This window comes from Lygodium microphyllum, chromosome 2, assembly GCF_053477565.2.
Source record: "Lygodium microphyllum isolate KBCC chromosome 2, Lygodium_microphyllum_v1.1.10, whole genome shotgun sequence".
NCBI classification, from domain to species: domain Eukaryota; kingdom Viridiplantae; phylum Streptophyta; class Polypodiopsida; order Schizaeales; family Lygodiaceae; genus Lygodium; species Lygodium microphyllum.
In genome coordinates, this window is record NC_141136.1 from 38,383,860 (window position 1) to 38,402,379 (window position 18,520).

The 18,520-nt window shown below is 40.4% G+C and overlaps 1 protein-coding gene across 1 annotated transcript; it reads left to right on the forward strand.

Moving 5' to 3' along the window:
- The first annotated feature begins 15,081 nt into the window (after window positions 1–15,081).
- On the forward strand, window positions 15,082–18,157 carry LOC148039633 (G-type lectin S-receptor-like serine/threonine-protein kinase At1g34300). The gene has a single exon (XM_087692210.1). It carries the CDS (start codon window positions 15,177–15,179, stop codon window positions 18,018–18,020), a length of 2,844 nt encoding a protein of 947 aa, XP_087548336.1. The 5' UTR covers window positions 15,082–15,176; the 3' UTR covers window positions 18,021–18,157.
- Window positions 18,158–18,520: the final 363 nt, after the last annotated feature.

Consider the following 18,520-nt stretch of genomic DNA (forward strand, 5'->3'; position numbering starts at 1 on the left):
TGATTTGGACCAGTAAAGTAGGTTATCCAAGACTTGACGCTAGAATGTTATTAGGAGACCTATATCACTAAAGACCTAAGTTTCAAGTGGATCCTAGTGGGTTCTGCCATGAACATTCTGTTGCGAGGCGGACTTGAGAAATGCTAGGCGAAAAACCTTATAACATTCCATGGAAGTGTCGAGCAACGTCACTTAGATTCGTCTCTCAATGGACCGCTAAAAACATGCCCGAATAGCCAATAGGCGGGCAGGTTACAAAAGATATTTTGAGATAAAATGTAAAAATTGTTTCAAGTTATAACATTCGATGGGGTTCTTCGCATGATATCGATTCTATTTAAACAATTTACAAAAAACATGAAATGAAGGTCCAAAAAAAAGAAAACCTAGGGAGTTGTTGATTGTAGAATTATAGCTCCAAGCTCAGTTTTCCATATCATTAACTCCCTATTTTTTTGGAGGTTTTTAGTGGGGCATATTTATAATCACTTGTAACTAAGCATGAAGATTACAGAAAATGTAAGTAAATGTTCATGTTTGAAATACTATGAAAGTGATGGTATTCATGTGATAATGTTTATTTTTAAATTTACAAGTGGAGATTTGTCATTTTAATGCGTGCTTGGCCTCAAATCTTTTGATGACATATTTTACATAGTATTGGACACATCCATAGGTTTTTTTTCGTAGTTCAATAAAAACATCAATATGGGCCCTTGTGGACCTAATCAGTTGTAGTGATAAGGAAGGTTGCTTATACGCAGCCATGCAATCCCAATTTTTTTTTTCCTAATACCACTGCTATTAGCATCGCAAATTTTATTGCAACTGTCAGTATTAACATTGTTATTTTGCCATTGTTATTTTTGTCTCTATTAGCGTTATTCTTTGCATTGCCATTAGTGTTGCTATATAACAATACTAATAACGACACAAATAGCGATGTTTCTATGATGATGTAAATAGCAATCTTTTTAGCGATGATGGGAAAAAAATTTCAATAGATTAACAAAGTTGCTACAAACTTCAGTATAAGCTATACATATTATAGTGTTGTTGCATCTAGACCATGCTTGATATAAGTAGTTGTAATAATAACATACTCTTTGTCCACAAGAATATGCAAATCCACTTTCCTCTTACTATTGCGTATGTCCCCAAGTGATTCCATTAGGAAATATAAGATAGAAGACGAAATGGTGTAGATTAAATTGTTTAGTATAATATTGATTTACAAGGATTAGATAGCAAAAGAAAGCATATAAAATACTTAGATGATCATATAATATGGTTAGCCACATTCAAAGATGGAGAAGATTACTTTTGAGAGGAGAGAGAAAAAGTCAAATTTTACTATCAAAATTACTCCACCCTACTAACTTTGTACTTGGGAGAAAAAGTAGAGCATAAAGTCATTATGTAACTATCTCTAGAGGGTTCTCTACACCATATGTGTAGAGTTTTAAAAATGTAAATTGATTTAGAGGTCATCTAATGCGAAAAAGTGTATTAAATATGAGTATTTCAACTTGAAATATGATTGCGTATCTTTTGAGAAAAGGAAGCTCCTTTTTGTGAATTTAAAAAAAGATCAATTTTTGGGGTAAAAATAAATTAGAATTTTTTAAAAGAAAGGCTTGAAATTTTAAAAATACCTTAGAAATATACCCAAGTTTTGAATTAACACGTCCATGTACGCACCCGCACGCTCAAATCACTTGAAGGAAGAAGAGAGGTAGTTACTAGGGTGAAAAGAAGAGAGACCCCCTTCATTTTAGGTGGGGTCTACCACAAAAAGTAGGATAAAGCCTATTTATGATATGATATTTTTCAAATGTTTTTGTTACATCATATTGAGTAAAAAAACTTCAACTCATATGGAAAAAGACCACATATTCACGTTTGAAAAGACAAATCAACTTCAATATAAAGAAAGTTAAAATTATTAAAATATGATTTCAAATATTATGATTAATTTTTAGCATTCAAAACATTGTGATATAATGAAAAAAGTCATTTTTATATTTCATATATATATATATATATATATATATATGTATGTATGTATGTATGTAGATTTTTGTTTATCTTTTATCTAATTAGTAACACATAAATATTGTACTTTAAATTTTTCTAAATTTATTTATAATCCTAATAAAAAATCTTATTTAATATACTTATAATTGATACACACTTACACACACACACTCATTCACTCTCTCCCCTCGCAGATTTAACCTTTGCACTACAATAATATAATTTTATTCTAAGTTTTCTTTTTAGAAAATGTCATATTACAGAGTGCGTGACCAAAATGTTCGTCAAAAGAAAACTAAGGGGGTGGTGTCACACTCACTACTTACTGCACTCTTTGGACGTACAGCGAGTGAATTCATACTTAGAAAAGTCTAGTCATGAACTCGGTCGGGACGTGTCTGTGCGATCGTGACAAGAATTCATCAGAATCACGAGCGAGTGAGAAGTGGACATTTGCCATCTTTCATTACGCGTTCCACACTTTCGTGACTTGGTCTACGATCAACATTTTGGAGACTTCGGAGGACTGTCGGTCAGGCAGAAGTTTTAAAAAGCACGACTCACTCGCAGACGTGACGAGTCTTATACATAATAACAATCATAAAATAATAATAACAAGCAGGCAAGGCAAGAGCGCCATGGTTCCTGCCAGCGGGAGAAGAGCAAGTTGGCCAGGGAATATGCGAGGGAATATTTCCTACCCCTTGCCAACAGCCCTTGGACCTAAAATAGAGGTCCCATATAACTTCCTTATCTACAACTTGATGCGGTGTGACTCAAGTTACTACCAGCATTAACTACTCTATCTAACCCAAAGGCTACATCTGCTATGGTTACCTTTTGGCCATCTAGTCGCATAGACCTCGTTCGACATGCAAGTCAGGACCCACCAAATGTCCAAGCTCACATATGGCTTCTCCTCATAATGGGGGCCTTATAACTTTGAGCATCATGGATCATTGGTGGCACCTTACGAGAGTAGGAAAATGAGCATATCTAACATGGTATAAATGTATGCCCAATTATTTATCGATCTCATAGGTTTGGTTGTTGAAAGGCTTGATTCATCTTCTCTCTGCTATTAGAAGGTAGAGGTTTAGCAACAAGTTTTACCTTTTTAGTGATTGTTTTGTACTTGGTCTCCACATGTACTTCTGGTTCTTCACTTGCTTTGGAATACATGTCTTGTCTTCTTTGAAGCCTTCAATCACTTTATACATGTCCACTGAATATACATTGACAACTTGATTACCTTCCTCTAGATTTGAATGAACTATGGCTGCAAGCTCTCCAATAGTATTAACAGAAGAAACTTCTTCAAAAACTCATGAAATCCCTTCATCACCTTCAATCATACTACTTTCCTTCAAGCTCTTTTGAACTTTACAAACATGTTTCTCTTCCTTCCTTTGCAAGTCTTGAAACTTTCCACATATGGAACCTTCTGTTGTTAGCCCTATGAATTCTTTAGAAAAAGCTTCCTTACCTTCTAAATTAGGGGATAACCTTTTTATTTGTGTACTGTCATAGTCATGCTTTACAATAGTACATATAGAAAACCCATCATATCTCGATGCTCTTTGAACTCCTTGCTAATCTTTGGTAAAGGATGCTCATGAAGACTTTCTCGATTCCTCTCATGATCCACACATATGGTCAAGAATTGAACAACATGCTTCCCATCCACGGCTTCTTATTCTAGCATAAGCAGAACCATCATCCATCACCTTAGCCTCCATACAAACTATAGTAATGTATTGTTGTTTAAGAATCAAAGGGTAAAAAAACATATCCTATACAAAGAAATTATACTCATCTTGAACATTTCCAATAATCACTTTCAAATTAGGACAAGCACCATACAAATCCCCTGATGAGTTATTCACAGCCCAAATTCTTCACTTATAATTCATATCAATCGGCCACCTTTCTTTGGAGTAGAGACTCTTTGACATAAGATTAAATTTTGAACCGTGATCTATGAGTGCAACACATGGTTCATCAAGATCACCAACCTTAACTAAAGTCTTTATTGTAGTCCTGGCCCAATGATTCCTTGAATAATGGCTTTTGCGAAAAACTTTAGATTCCTCATCATAATCAAATCAAACTTACATTATCTTTCTTGAGAACTAATTACAATCCACCATGCTTCTTGCATCTCCATCTTCATGTGCATGTGCCGCCCCATGTACCTCCTATAAACCATGTATTCCTTGGGACTTTAAGGTCTCTCCATCTCCTTGTGAGTGGGGATTGTTAGGATCTCCTAAAACTTGTCGCTTCCTCTTGATGATATCAATGATCTCATCATGAAACTCACATTTAGCAATTCCAAGTACCTCTCCCAAAGTAAACTCCACCTTGCTATTGAGAATTCTTTCTTCCAACACTTTCTTCACATTTGTAGCCAATTCAATGTCACATTGCAACTTGTAGGATGAAGTTTCAAATTTATCTTTGCTTTGCTCATGCTTTTTCTCCTTGGTGCATCATCGATAGGTACTTCAGGTGTCCAAGGTGGCAAAATTTGGGGCGGCATGCCTATTGAGCAGAGCACACAGTCAGGGTGACCACCATCAGGAGAACCAAGGGATATTTCACTCTCGAGTGGCTATCCAACCAGCCCATCACTGCCAAAGTTGACGTCTACAGCTTCGAAATGCTGGCAATGGAGGTTGTGAGTGGCTGCAGCAACTACCTTCACACGCAATCAACCATGCTCAATGTAGACGATAGATGGTGCTTCTCGGTGTGGGCTTATGGTAGGAGTGTGGGGGCGGTGGTCGACTCCTTGTGTAGGAAGTGGTGGCTGCGCAGGTGGAGGCTGTGATGAAGGTGATGTACTGGTGCATCCAAGTTGACTCGGACCTTTGGCCATCCATGAGCAAGGTAGTGCAAATGCGGGAAGGTTCCCTACCCTTACCTCATCACACACCCCCTCCCCTGTTTCTCAATGACGCACATCATTCTAATGCCAGCAGTTCTAGTAATAAACCCAAATTAGGTTCTTCGCTCAAAACTAGCTCTTTACAAACCTCTACTAGATGCACCATTGCCACTCGATGATTCCCATGTTACAATATTGGAGCTATTTTACTTGCCTCAATATTGTATATTAGGGCCAAATAGGTGTAATGTATTTGACTAAGTAAGAACATCCTTCCCCTTATTTACAAGCAAGCAAGTGTGGCACAAGTTTGAATTGTAATCATGAATCTACCTCTATAATTGCAATGTTTTGTGTTTTTATAATGTGATCTTTGATATTACAAAGAAGAGTAAGTAATTCTATTTGCACGACTTTCGCATAAACCAAAAAACACCCAAGCCACACTTGACCTCAAAATTGGCTCTATGGGGAAGAATCAATTAAAGTGGTGCATTAGGAAAAGTTTCTTTTAACTTTTCATTGTAGTCAGAGAAATATGCATAGAGTGATGTCATAGGTGGATGATTGCCTCTTTAGGGCCAACCTTTAGGCCTCTAGCCATGTGAAGAAAATCAATAAACTGCTTCTTAGCCATGGTTGTGCCAGCCAGCCAAGTGCCTTTCTTTTTACTCACTCTAGTAAGCCACATTTTCTCCTTTGTAGTGAGGGGATATCTATCCTTTAGACACTTAATATTGTAGAAGGCACATGCTTTAGGATCCCAAGCATCATGATAAACCCTTATACATTTCAACTGTATTGCCTTTTTCGACTTAGGTTCCACTAAAATAAATACGAATGTATGTATGTATGTATGTATGTATGTATGTATGTATTTGTATGTATGTAGGTATGTGTGTGTGTGTGTGTGTGTGTGTGTGTGTGTGTGTGTGTGTGTGTGTGTGTAAAAGGGGGGGGACTATTAAAAGCATATAGTGAAACTCAAATGATCCCATCTATATATATGTGGATGAAAATTGCAATCATGATTGTATATGGATACTAAGTCACCAAGGCTAGCTTGTATTAGCAAAAATAAGAAAATGTATACCAAATATATTGACATTAGTTTTAAGCCACTTATTATGTCTTGTATTATTGAACAAGCTACCTACTATGCTATATACATCATTTAGATCTCATCTAAGGAGGTATCATATTCATCATCCTTCTCATCCTCATTCCCCTCATCCTCCTTCTCATCACCTTCTTCTTAGCTCCACTTCTCTTTGTCCTATTTATTGTCTTGTTACCCCTATTGATGTGGAAAATATAGAGTTAGAAATAGCAAAGAAATTTCAATGTGTTGACCAAAGAAATGACTATCTCATGGAGCTCTCGCGTAGACCATAAACATGCATTAAAACATAAACTTCTTCTTAGCTGTTGGAAACCCAAATCTGATGGTTCGATTGGCTTCGAAAGGGGGATAAAACCCCAAATACTTGCTCAGAAATCTCCCTAATCACTCCTTCTTCTTCTCTTAGTTTTGGAGTGTTGTTTGCTACTTGTTAACTGCCATCGCGATGCACGTTGTCAAAGGGTTTTTTGTTCATGGCATAAAACATGGAGTTCTTATGTTTGCAGAATAACTTCATTAGGATTCACATAAGAAACTTTCATACATAATTCAGTCATTATTCCCCTATGTTTGTCTTAGATGCCATTTAATCTCATAAGTTTCTTTGTAACTTGACATGCAATTTTCAGTTTGTCTCATGTAAATTGACAAAAATTAAGTCTATGAGGACATTCAACTTGATCAACAGGTGGTGATTGATAGTTTACAGGTTATGACACATTGGTTCATGAGGTGTATTTCCTTGGAAGTCAAGAAGAGTGCCCAAAGTCCATTTGATTTGTATGGGACATGAAGTAGTGTTTGTAAGAGACTTGTGTAACTAGTAAGTGCCCTGAATGGTCCACTTTTTGTGTGGAAGAAGGAGAGGAATGCAGCCCGCATTTTTCGGGCCTGCACACCTATAGAAGATGGAGGGAGAGTTGAAGACTATGGTGAATGCTCCAAAGCATGCAAACACAGAGCAAACTGAAGATAAAGAGGAGATACAAACAAATAAGGTGAGAGTCCTTTTTGCCCCATCCATTTGGTCACAAAAATGAGGGGTATGACAGTCCATGAAAGGGAGAAACAAAGTAAAAGTATTCAGCTTGCTCTTATGAGCATCTTCTTCCATTCTCTTACCATATTCGTGTACCATGGAAGCCCCTTCTTGTGCCCAAGTACTTGAGTGACTTTGGGGCAAGTGAAGAGGTGATTTTTGCCAATGTATGGGCTGAATAGGCTCTCCCAAAAACTGTCATAAACAGGGCAGCCTATTGTTCTTGTCTTCTTGAAGGGAAATCAAGTGATCTATGTGGTTGCAAGTGTTGGTATTGACCTCTAAACATCAGGGCTTCATTTGAGAGTGATTAGAGAGTCTTATTCTTGAGTTTATGTGCATTTTTGGAGCTTGTTTATGGGCTGAAAATTACTATTATAAAATAGGGTTGAAGTGAATTAAAAGCTTTGTCAGTGCATTTCAAGAGCTTTTGGTTTATGTCTTGGAAGTAGTGGAATCTAGCACTCAAATACTTGTATCTTAGAGTTGTTGTTCATTGGCATTCATGAAATTGTAACCGTTTGGGATTGCATTTGACATATGTATTTGGATTAAATCTGAGATAAAATCTCTACATGTATTGGTCTATTAACCTCATAGGCATTTGATGTAATCAAGTCAAAGTCTTTGATGCCATTCATATATGCTAAGTATATGAAAAAGCTTGAGGTCTTCTTCTCCAACTGAATCGTCTCTAAAACCCAAGACTTATCAAACCCCATTCTTTTCTCTCACTCCTCTTCTACTCTAAACCCCGATGGTCTTCTTTTATGGGTAGGATCCCCAACACGACAACAGTGGTGAACCCGATGTGAAGGTCGGCTGTAGAAGAGAAAGTACAATGGGAGAATCACCAAGTTTGGGAGGAGATGCCTTGCAACAGTTGGTTCGTCTGATGCAAGAGAGCCAACAACAACAATTGCAATTTAATGGGCAGATGCAACTGCAGCAACAACAGAGGCAAGATGAAGAGCGGAATGATGCTGCTGCCATTAAAGCTTTGGAAGCAGTTAGGCACGAGCTCATGGGTAGGAGCTCAAGCAATTTAATGGGCAAAATGTGTCCTCTTTTATCCGCCTCTATACTGACAATATGGTCTTCTTTGGGGTCCCTCATCATGCTTGGAGCTGATACTTTGCCCATTTGGTCGTGCATGGCCTCCAAGACCGGATTCATGGTCTTTTCCAAAAAGATGTAGGATGGTCTACATTCAAGAAGGCTCTGTATTCATGGTCTTTTCCAAAAAGATGCGGGATGGTCTGCATTCAAGAAGGCTCTTCGAGAAGAATTCTTTCTTAAAGATTCTGGCCTCATGATGAAGAAAATCTTCACTAAATGGGTTGAAAGGCCCAATCAGGGACTAACTGCCCCACTGCTCTTCACTGCGAATTTGAAAGCAAATTTGCTCAGCTATATCCTGATGATCAGTAGAGTATGGAGAGCCAGAAGATTGAATTGTTTCTGAAGGCTGCGAATCCTTTTCTTCAAGAGAAGTTGACTGATCGGCTTGAAGATCCTGACTCTGAGATGGGATTGAAGATTACTTGGGGTGATGTCACTAAAGCAGTTAATATGATTGCTAGAGAGAGCCGATGCGCCTAAGGTGGGGTTCTATCTCTGCACCATTTCAGTCCATAAAAGAGCCTGTTTCTGTATCTCAACCTCCTGTTTCTATGGCCGAGCAACCAAGAAATCCTACTGCTCCACCTCCAAAGAAGGATGTCATGGACGTGTTGATCAAGAGCATGCGGGATCATCTTAATCTAACGGAGACTAATTCCAAGGTGAAAAGGCTTGATGTGAAAGTCGAAGAAAGAGGATGGACAATTGCCCAAAGACCCATCCATTTGGTCACAAAAATGAGGGGTATGACAGTCCATGAAAGGGAGAAACAAAGTAAAAGTATTCAGCTTGCTCTTATGAGCATCTTCTTCCATTCTCTTACCATATTCGTATACCATGGAAGTCCCTTCTTGTGCCCAAGTACTTTAGTGACTTTGGGGCAAGTCAAGAGGTCATTTTTGCCAATGTATGGGCTGAATAGGCTCTCCCAAAAGAAATCATAAAAAGGGCATCCTATTATTCTTATCTTCTCAAAGGGAAATCAAGTGATCTATGTGGTTGCAAGTGTTGCTATTGACCTCTAAACATTAGGGCTTCATTTGAGAGTGATTAGAGAGTCTTATTCTTGAGTTTATGTGCATTTTTGGAGCTTGTTTATGGGCTGAAAATTACTATTATAAAACAGGGCTGAAGTGAATTAAAAGCTTTGTCAGTGCATTTCAAGAGCTTTTGGTTTATGTCTTGGAAGTAGTGGAATCTACCACTCAAATACTTGTATCTTGGAGTTGTTGTTCATTGGCATTCATGAAATTGTAACCGTTTGGGATTGCATTTGACATATGTATTAGGATTAGATCTGAGATAAAATCTCTACATGTATTGGTCTATTAACCTCATAGGCATTTGATGTAATCAAGTCAAAGTCTTTGATGCCATTCATATATGCTAAGTATATGAAAAAGCTTGAGGTCTTCTTCTCCAACTGAATCATCTCTAAAACCCAAGACTTATCAAGCCCCATTCTTTTCTCTTACTCCTCTTCTACTCTAAACCCCGGTGTCGACCCCCAACACGACAACAGTGGTGAACCCGATGTGAAGGTCAGCTGTAGAAGAGAAAGTACAATGGGAGAATCACCAATTTTGGGAGGAGATGCCTTGCAACAGTTGGTTCATCTGATGCAAGAGAGCCAACGACAACAATTGCAATTTCAACAGCAGATGCAACTGCAGCAACAATTGATGCAAGATGAAGAGCGGAATGATGCTGCTGCCATTAAAGCTTTGGAAGCAGTTGGGCAGGAGCTCATGGGCAGGAGCTCAAGCAATTTAATGGGCAAAATGTGTCCTCTTTTATCCGCCTCTATACTGACAAGATGGTCTTCTTTGGGGTCCCTCATCATGCTTGGAGCTGATAATTTGCCCATTTGGCCGTGCATGGCCTCCAAGACCGGATTCATGGTCTTTTCCAAAAGGATGCAGGATGGTCTGCATTCAAGAAGGCTCTGCATTCATGGTCTTTTCCAAAAAGATGCGGGATGGTCTGCATTCAAGAAGGCTCTTCGAGAAGAATTGTTTCTTAAAGATTCTGGCCTCATGATGAAGAAAATCTTCACTGAATGGGTTGAAAGGCCCAATAAGAGACTAACTGCCCACTACTCTTCACTGCGAACTTGAAAGTAAATTTGCTCAGCTAGATCCTAATGATCAGCAAAGTATGGAGAGCCAGATGATTGAATTGTTTCTGAAGGCTGCGGATCCTTTTCTTCAAGAGAAGTTGACTGATTGGCTTGAAGATCTTGACTCTGAGATGGGATTGAAGACTACTTGGGGTGATGTCACTAAAGCAGTTAATATGATTGCTAGAGAGAGCCGATGCGCCTAAGGTGGGGTTCTATCTCTACACCATCTGAGTCCATAAAAGAGCATGTTCCTATATCTCAACCTCCTCTTTCTATGGCCGAGCAACCAAGAAATCCTACTGTTCCACCTCCAAAGAAGGATGTCATGGACGAGTTGATCAAGAGCATGCGGGATCATCTTAATCTAACGGAGACTAATTCCAAGGTGAAAAGACTTGATGTGAAAGTGGAAGAAAGAGGACAAACAGCTGCCCAAAGACCCATACGATAAGGCTTCAAAAGACGCTATATCTGGTGTGATAGCCTATAGCATGATAAGAGGGAGTGGAGTGCATTTCGTGAAGCTAAGGCGCAAAATTTAGTTTTTTGGAAGGATGGTAAAATTCATGCGACCGAAACTAGGCTTCCTCTTGAGCCAAATTTTGGTAACGGTGGCATGAAGAAAAGACTAGAGGATTTGGCAGCAATAACAACCTATGCAACTGTTGATGCAGCTACCTATGGGCTGCAAATCAAGCCAACCTATGAGATTGTTAAAGCATGTAAAGCTGATGTAAAATCTAAAGTGTGGATGCAGGCCTTAGATCGTGAGGCAAAGCGTCCAAAGATGATTTGACTACTGCCAATCAATGCATCCAAGGAAGAACCGGATGGACCGAGCCGGTTGATTCATTTTCAGCTTTCGCTCGGTTGGCTGAAATGAATAATCAAGAAGCTGTGGTAGAAGAAAAAAGAAGAAGAGATGAAGATGTTGCCCGTCCCTCCTCTTCAGGGCCAACCAAACATGTGACAAGAAGTAAACCGGATCAGCAGAAGGCTACTGAAAATCCACCACCACCGCCAGAGCATGATATGGAAGATGCCCCACAAGCAAAGAAGACGGAAGGAAAGAGAAAAGGAAAACATCCCGGCTACAAGCTACAGTCTAACATAGAGACTGCGAGATAGATCTCAAGCAGATCCTAGAAGAAAGGATTCTTGGAAGCAAAATTGAATTTACATTGGATGAAATTCTCGAAATTGCAAAACGAGGATTTCATGATGTAATAATTTATGTAATTAAACGGAAAAGACAATATGTTGGTGAAGAAACTGAAGAATCTGTGCATGCTTTTTTGCAAGCTCTTCATGTGTATTTGTAGGATGAAGAGAAGTTGAATATTCAAGGAATCCGATTGGAGGCAATCAAAGAATTGATTGCATCCATAGAAGCCAAAGATGAAGACATCTATGAAGCTGAAATTGAAGAAGCTATTGCAGAGAAGGTTATAGTGGGTCTTCTCAATCTAAAGAGCAGCCCATGCATAAGAAAGAAGCTCATATTCACAACATGCAAGAAGAGATTGATTAAAACCTTACTCTAATTGCTTCTAATTATGTAGAAAATTTTACAAAAAGATTAAAGAAAAGCATGTTAGATCTCCCCTTAGAATAGTTGTGAAATACCTTCACCAGGGGGCATTGGTTTTTGCCACCTTTGAAGAGCCTGGACTTGCCTTATGGCAAGAGGTCACTCTATAGTAGAGGTGATCCTTGGGACATACACTTGAACACTTGACTTAACACCTTCATAAACAAAGCTTTATACACGTATCCACACAATAACTCCCTGTATTTTTCTTACTTTCTCTTCTTGCTTCCCTTGTCAAAAATCATGAAAAAAACTTGTGTGCTTTGCTATGTGTTTTAGCCTTGCAACCTTGTTTGCATCGGTAATTTAAGGTACATACCATGGAAATTCCATTTGCAGAGATTGATTTGCCACACCCCCTTATAGACATGTAGTCCATGAAAGATCTGGAATTTGGGTATCCTTAGTGTGAATATGGAGAGCTAATATTATTATGTGAGATTTTGAACTAGATAATGGATACTAAAGTTTAGAAGGTGTGTCAACAAGGATATGTGGCAAATCAATCTTAGCAAATGATGTATCCAAGGAAGATTTTAAATTCAAACTCATAGATATATTAATCCTTGGGTAAGTTTGAAGCTCCAATTTCAAGCTCAAGGGAGTAGAAGCAAAGGGAATTCTCTATATAAAAAGTTGTCATATCATTTTGTATTGTAGTAAGTAGGGTGAGGCCAAGTCACCCTCTCCTCACATTGGTTGGTCATGATTTATAGTTTTCTTTAAACTTGAAAGAATGGGAGATTTTACAAATGTTCTAAAAAAAGTTATGGATGCTTTGCTTCGATTGGTCTAGAGCACTTTCTCTCTACACCCTAAAAGGCACTTTTGAGACCTCAACACCCTCCCAAAATGAGAAAGCTATCATGGAGGGAGCACATCAAGGACTAACTACACAATACTTCTCTAGTGATGTCATAGTTAGGAAAATTCAACAAATAGACCATGGTGGCCAACTATGCATGGTGATGTTTGAAAATGGGTTTGTCAGTGTGATACATGTCAAAGATTAGACCAACTACATGCATGGGATCCGTATCTTTCGAGGTATGATTCCCACGTTATACCATTGCTATGTGAACACACTGTGAAAAACCCTCAAGTGCATCATCATCCGGCTATCTTCTTAATCTAAAGAGTCAATGTCATATTAGTTAATAGTGTTAGTGTCCATAGTATGGATGGTTCAAAATTACGGGATGTTTGAACAATTTTAGCCTATTTTTGATATTTTGGATATTATTTCAGTGAGATAGAATATAAGTGAACCAATTGAAGAACATGTATAGGATGAAGAATAGGTTTATGCTAACTTGGATGATCAAGAGGATGATGAAGTTGCAGGGGCACGAGATGAATATTAATCCAGATGAAGATTAACCATGTGGCACATACCAGAGAATGTATAGGTTCATACTCAAGATGTTTGGTCAGAACTCTCCCAGATCGCTCCTCTACTTTCCACATCCGGAGTGTTATTTGTTGCCTTCAAACTACGATCGTGTGCAATGAGAATTTGGGAGCCGTTCTTTTTTTATAAAATCTGTCAAAACTAGTTGAAAAGCAACTTACTTTATGGATGACACCCTATTCTAGAAGTTTACTATACCTTTTGAGGATATTTATAAGAAGTGATATCCTAAATATCAAAAATAGGCTAAAATTGTCCAAAACTCTCATAATTTTGAACCATCCATACTATGGATACTAACACTGGTGACAAATATGACATTGACTCTCTAGATTAATAAGAAATATAGATGATGATGCACTTGAGGGTTTCTCACACTGTGCCCGCATAGCGACATGCTCCCTTTCGGAGCCAACGGAACCATGAGATTTTCTATCGGAGCAGAAGAGTAGAAGCTAGTGTTTGGTGCGAGTTTTTGGACATAAAAGTGTAAAATAGGACATGGTGAAGGGGAGACTCATTGTAAGTAGGTTTTCTTAATCAAGGATTGGTTTTGGGATTCTTTAAGCCTCTGATCTCTTGCATGTGTGTTGTTTCATCTCTACTTGGTCTCTACTCTACATAATCTCTATCATCATCTCTACTCTCATACAAGAATCTGCCTAATCTCTCACTACAATTAATCCTTGCTTAAGAATCTCTCCAATATCATATACATCTATCTATTCATTACTACTCTTATTTACTCCCATAGCTAGAGACCTAGTATTTTCTTGGCATATGCGCAAATTATCTTGACAACATGCACTAGCAAGATATGCGCAAAAGGAATGTCTCACATGTAAATTTAATTGGACTCAACTTGTAGTTTGTCATGATGTCCAAGATTTGCTAGCTTGGACGTATTTCATTTTATATACAAGGCAAACTTTATGTAAATATATTTTGAGATAAAATGTAGAAATTGTTTCAAATTATAGCATTTGATGTAATTCTTCACATGATACCAATTCTATTTAAACAATATGCAACAAGTACAAAAAAAGATCACATATTCACTTCAAAAAAGACAAATCAACTTCTATATAAAGAAAGTTAAAAAGTTTAAATTATGATTTCAAATACTATGATTAATTTTTAGCATTCAAAACATTGCGGTATAATGAAAAAAGTCATTTTTTATATTTGATATATATATATATATATATATATATATATATATATATATATATATATATGTATGTATGTATGTATGTATGTATGTATGTATATAAATTTGTGTTTATCATTTATCTAATGTGACATAAATATCGTACTTTTAATTTTTACAAATCTATTTTTAATCCTAATAAAAAATCTTATTTAATATGCTTATAGTTGATACACTTACACACACACACACTCTCTCTCTCTCTCTGTGCCCCTGCAGATTTAACCTTTGCACTACAACAATATAATTTTATTCCAGGTTTTCTTTTTAGAAAAAGTCATATTACAAAGTGTGTGACCAAAATGTTTGGCAAAAGAAAACTAAGGGGTTCGTGTCACGCTCACGAGTCACTACTTACTGCACTCTTTGGAGTCTGGACGTATAGCGAGTGAAATTTGAATTCATACTTATAAAAGTCCACTCATGACCTCGGTCGGGACGTGTCTGTGACTCGAATTAGACATTTACGCGTTCTACACTTTTGTCTACGATGAAAATTTTGGAGTCTTCAAGTTCGGAGGACCTTGGGTCGAGCAGAAGTTTTAAAAAGCACGACTCTCTCGCAGACGCGACGAGTCATCTACAGAATAACAATAATAAAAGAATAACAAGCAGACAGGGCAAGAGCGCCATGGCTCCTGCCAGCGGGAGAAGAGCAGCTGGTTTTGGGGCATCCATGATCGTGTCCTCTCTTCTCGTACAGCTGCTCCTCCTGCTATCATCATCATCATCATCCTCTGTCATTGTAATTGCTTCTGCTAGTGCTGCAAGTTCTGACGTCCTGACAGTCGGCTCCTCCCTCACCGTAACCTCCCCGCCCTTGATCAGCTCCTCTTCTCAATCCTTCCGGCTCTCCTTCCGCCCATTCAGCGCCTCAGCCTCTGGAAACTATTCCGGTAGTTACTACCTGGCCATCTCCTTCTCTGTCTCTCCCGACGGCCCGCCAGCATGGGTGGCCAATCGCAACGCCTCGGTCTCCTCCTCCGCCTACCTCAACTTCTCTTCATCGGGAGAGCTCCTCCTCATTGATCCTCCAGCTGCCACAGCCTCCGCCTCCGACTACATCATTTGGAGAACGGACACCGCCAACGTGGGGGTCACCCATGCCCAGCTCACCGACAGCGGCAACCTCATCCTCTTGGCCAACACTAGTGCCGATAATTCCTCAGCCCCAGTTTGGCAGAGCTTCGAACACCCCACGGACACCCTCCTTCCTGACCAGCCATTCTCGCCCGCCACTGATCAGCTTCTCTCCCAGAGCTCCTACGCCTCCTTCGGCGCCATTAGCAGCAGATTCTCACTCTCCTTCAATGCTACCGGACAGCTCCAGCTTCAGCTCAGTAATTCAGCTGCGGCCTCTCCCGCTACGCCTTACTGGTCTTGGAACCCTCCCCTGGGGGCGGCCGATGGCAATTCTTCTGGTTTCCTGCGGTACGACAGTATCGGGAATCTTTCCCTCTACAGCTTTCCTTCATCCGTCCAGAGCTTCCAGATCTCCAGCGACTATGGCACCGCAGCTATACGCCGCCTTACCCTCGACATAGACGGCAATCTCCGCATGTACAGTTGGGATAAGGGGTCACTTCGATGGGTCATAGTCTGGTTTGCTATCAGCGACGAATGCACAAGGATCCCAGGGCTGTGCGGGCGCGACTATGCAATCTGTACATACAATCCCCAGCCTGTCTGTGTTTGCCCGCCCGGATTTCAACCGATCAACAACGCAGACCTCTCCTTAGGATGCAGCCCCATCTACAAACTAGACCCCTGTGTCGCCACCAACTATGTCGTGCTCCGCAACATCGACTATCCGCATAATGATATTCCCGATTACAATGGCACTGGCAAGTCTCTGGCATATTGCAAGGACCAGTGTTCCAATATGTGCGAGTGCGTCGGATTTGTCTACTGGCTGGACGGGAGTGGGCACTGTTGGATCAAGAGCAAGTTCGAACTGGCGGTTCACCCTAGCCCTCCGCAAATGTATGTGGTATTTCTAAAGATCTCAAGCTCCGATCCCACTAACGTCGACTCTACCGGAGTCATTGACGGTACCACTGGCGTAGCTGCTTGGGGCTCAGCTTCTTCCTTGATCGGTAGCTCGCCATTAACCACAAACAGCACTTTTCCTAGTCCTGATGCTGGGAGCGGATCACGAGTATCGCCCCAGGCACTCGATAAAAAAAGCAAGAATCCAAGCACAACAGTGATCGTCTTAATTGCTGTACTAGCTGGCCAGCTGATCTGCTTCGCAATCGTCCTCGCTGTTCTGATTGCCAAACTGAGATTTAGGAAGCAGCAGTACCTGATCTATGAGAAGCTCGCCCATACAAATGCTTCCGCTGATCACCAGCTGCTTCAGGGCGTGTCAGGATTATTGCCCTTCGTATGCTCTTACGAGCTGCTAGAGGCTGCGACCAACAGTTTTGCTCACGAGCTGGGAGCAGGGGCTTTTGGAACCGTGTACAAAGGGACTTTGCCCACTAGTGGCGAAGTAGTGGCAGTGAAGCGACTGGAGGGCCTCTCGCAGAAAGAGAAGCAGTTCCGGGCCGAAATCGCCACACTGGGCAAAATCCACCACATGAATCTACTGCGTCTGGTGGGGTTTTGTGCGGAGGGGGAGCACAGGATGCTGGTTTACGAGTACATGGAGAAGGGCTCTTTGGACGACTACCTGTTCGATGATAACAAGCGCTCTCACAGTCTTTCCGCTTCATCGGTGATTAATAATAACCAGCAAACTGGGAGCTGTACCAATGATAGGGCTACTGATCATCAGCTGGGACAATGGGCAACAAGGTTTCAAGTTGTGCTAGGGGTGGCTCGGGGACTCACATATCTGCACGAAGAATGCATGGATTGCATCCTGCATTGCGACATCAAACCGCAGAACATCTTGCTGGACAATCGCTACAACCCCAAGGTGGCAGACTTTGGGCTGGCATACCTGTTCAGCAGGGAGCACACAGTCAGAGTGACCACCATCAGGGGGACCAGGGGATACCTCGCTCCCGAGTGGCTGTCCAACCGGCCCATCACCGCCAAAGCCGACGTCTACAGCTTCGGAATGCTGGCCATGGAGGTTGTGAGTGGCCGTAGCAACTACCTTCACACGCAGTCGGTCATGCTCGATGCAGACGATAGATGGTGCTTCCCGGTGTGGGCTTATGGTAGGAGTGCGGGGGAGGTGGTCGACTCCCGTGTGCAGGAAGTGGTGGCTGCGCAGGTGGAGGCTGTGATGAAGGTGGCGTTCTGCTGCATCCAAGCTGACCCGGACCTTCGGCCATCCATGAGCAAGGTAGTGCAGATGCTGGAAGGTTCCCTGCCCTTACCTGATCAGGCACCCCCTCCCCTGTTTCTCAATGACGCACATCATTCTAATGGCAGCAGTTCTAGTAATAAACCCAAATCAGGTTCTTCGCTCAAATCTAGCTCTTTTCAATCCTCAACTAGAGGCACCGTTGCAACTCGGTGATTCCCATGTTACGATATTGGAGCTATATTACTTGCCTCAATATCGTATATCAGGGCCAAATAGATGTCATGTATTCGACTAAGTAATAACGTTCTTCCCCTTATTTCCAAGCGAGCAAGTCTGGCGCAAGTTTGAATCGTAATCATGAATCTACCTCTATAATTGCAATGTTTTGTGTTTTTATAAGGCGATCTTTGATATTACAAAGGAGAGTAAGTAATTCCGTCGTGCACGACTTTCGCATAAGCCGAAAAACACCCAAGCCACACTAAGTTTTTTATACATTATCTTGAATACAGAGGCTTCGTGCTTCATTTTTCGAAACGAAACGACCAGCTCTTTTGGACTCGGAAGGAGTTCACCAATCTTAAAAAGCCTCCTTCTGCACCTCCTCTTGAATTAGACCAACGAGTTTCTAAATTGCAATATGAGCTTCGCTATTAACGCTCTCATGAGATGCACCACTTTAATTGATTCTTCCCCATTGAGCCAATTTTGAG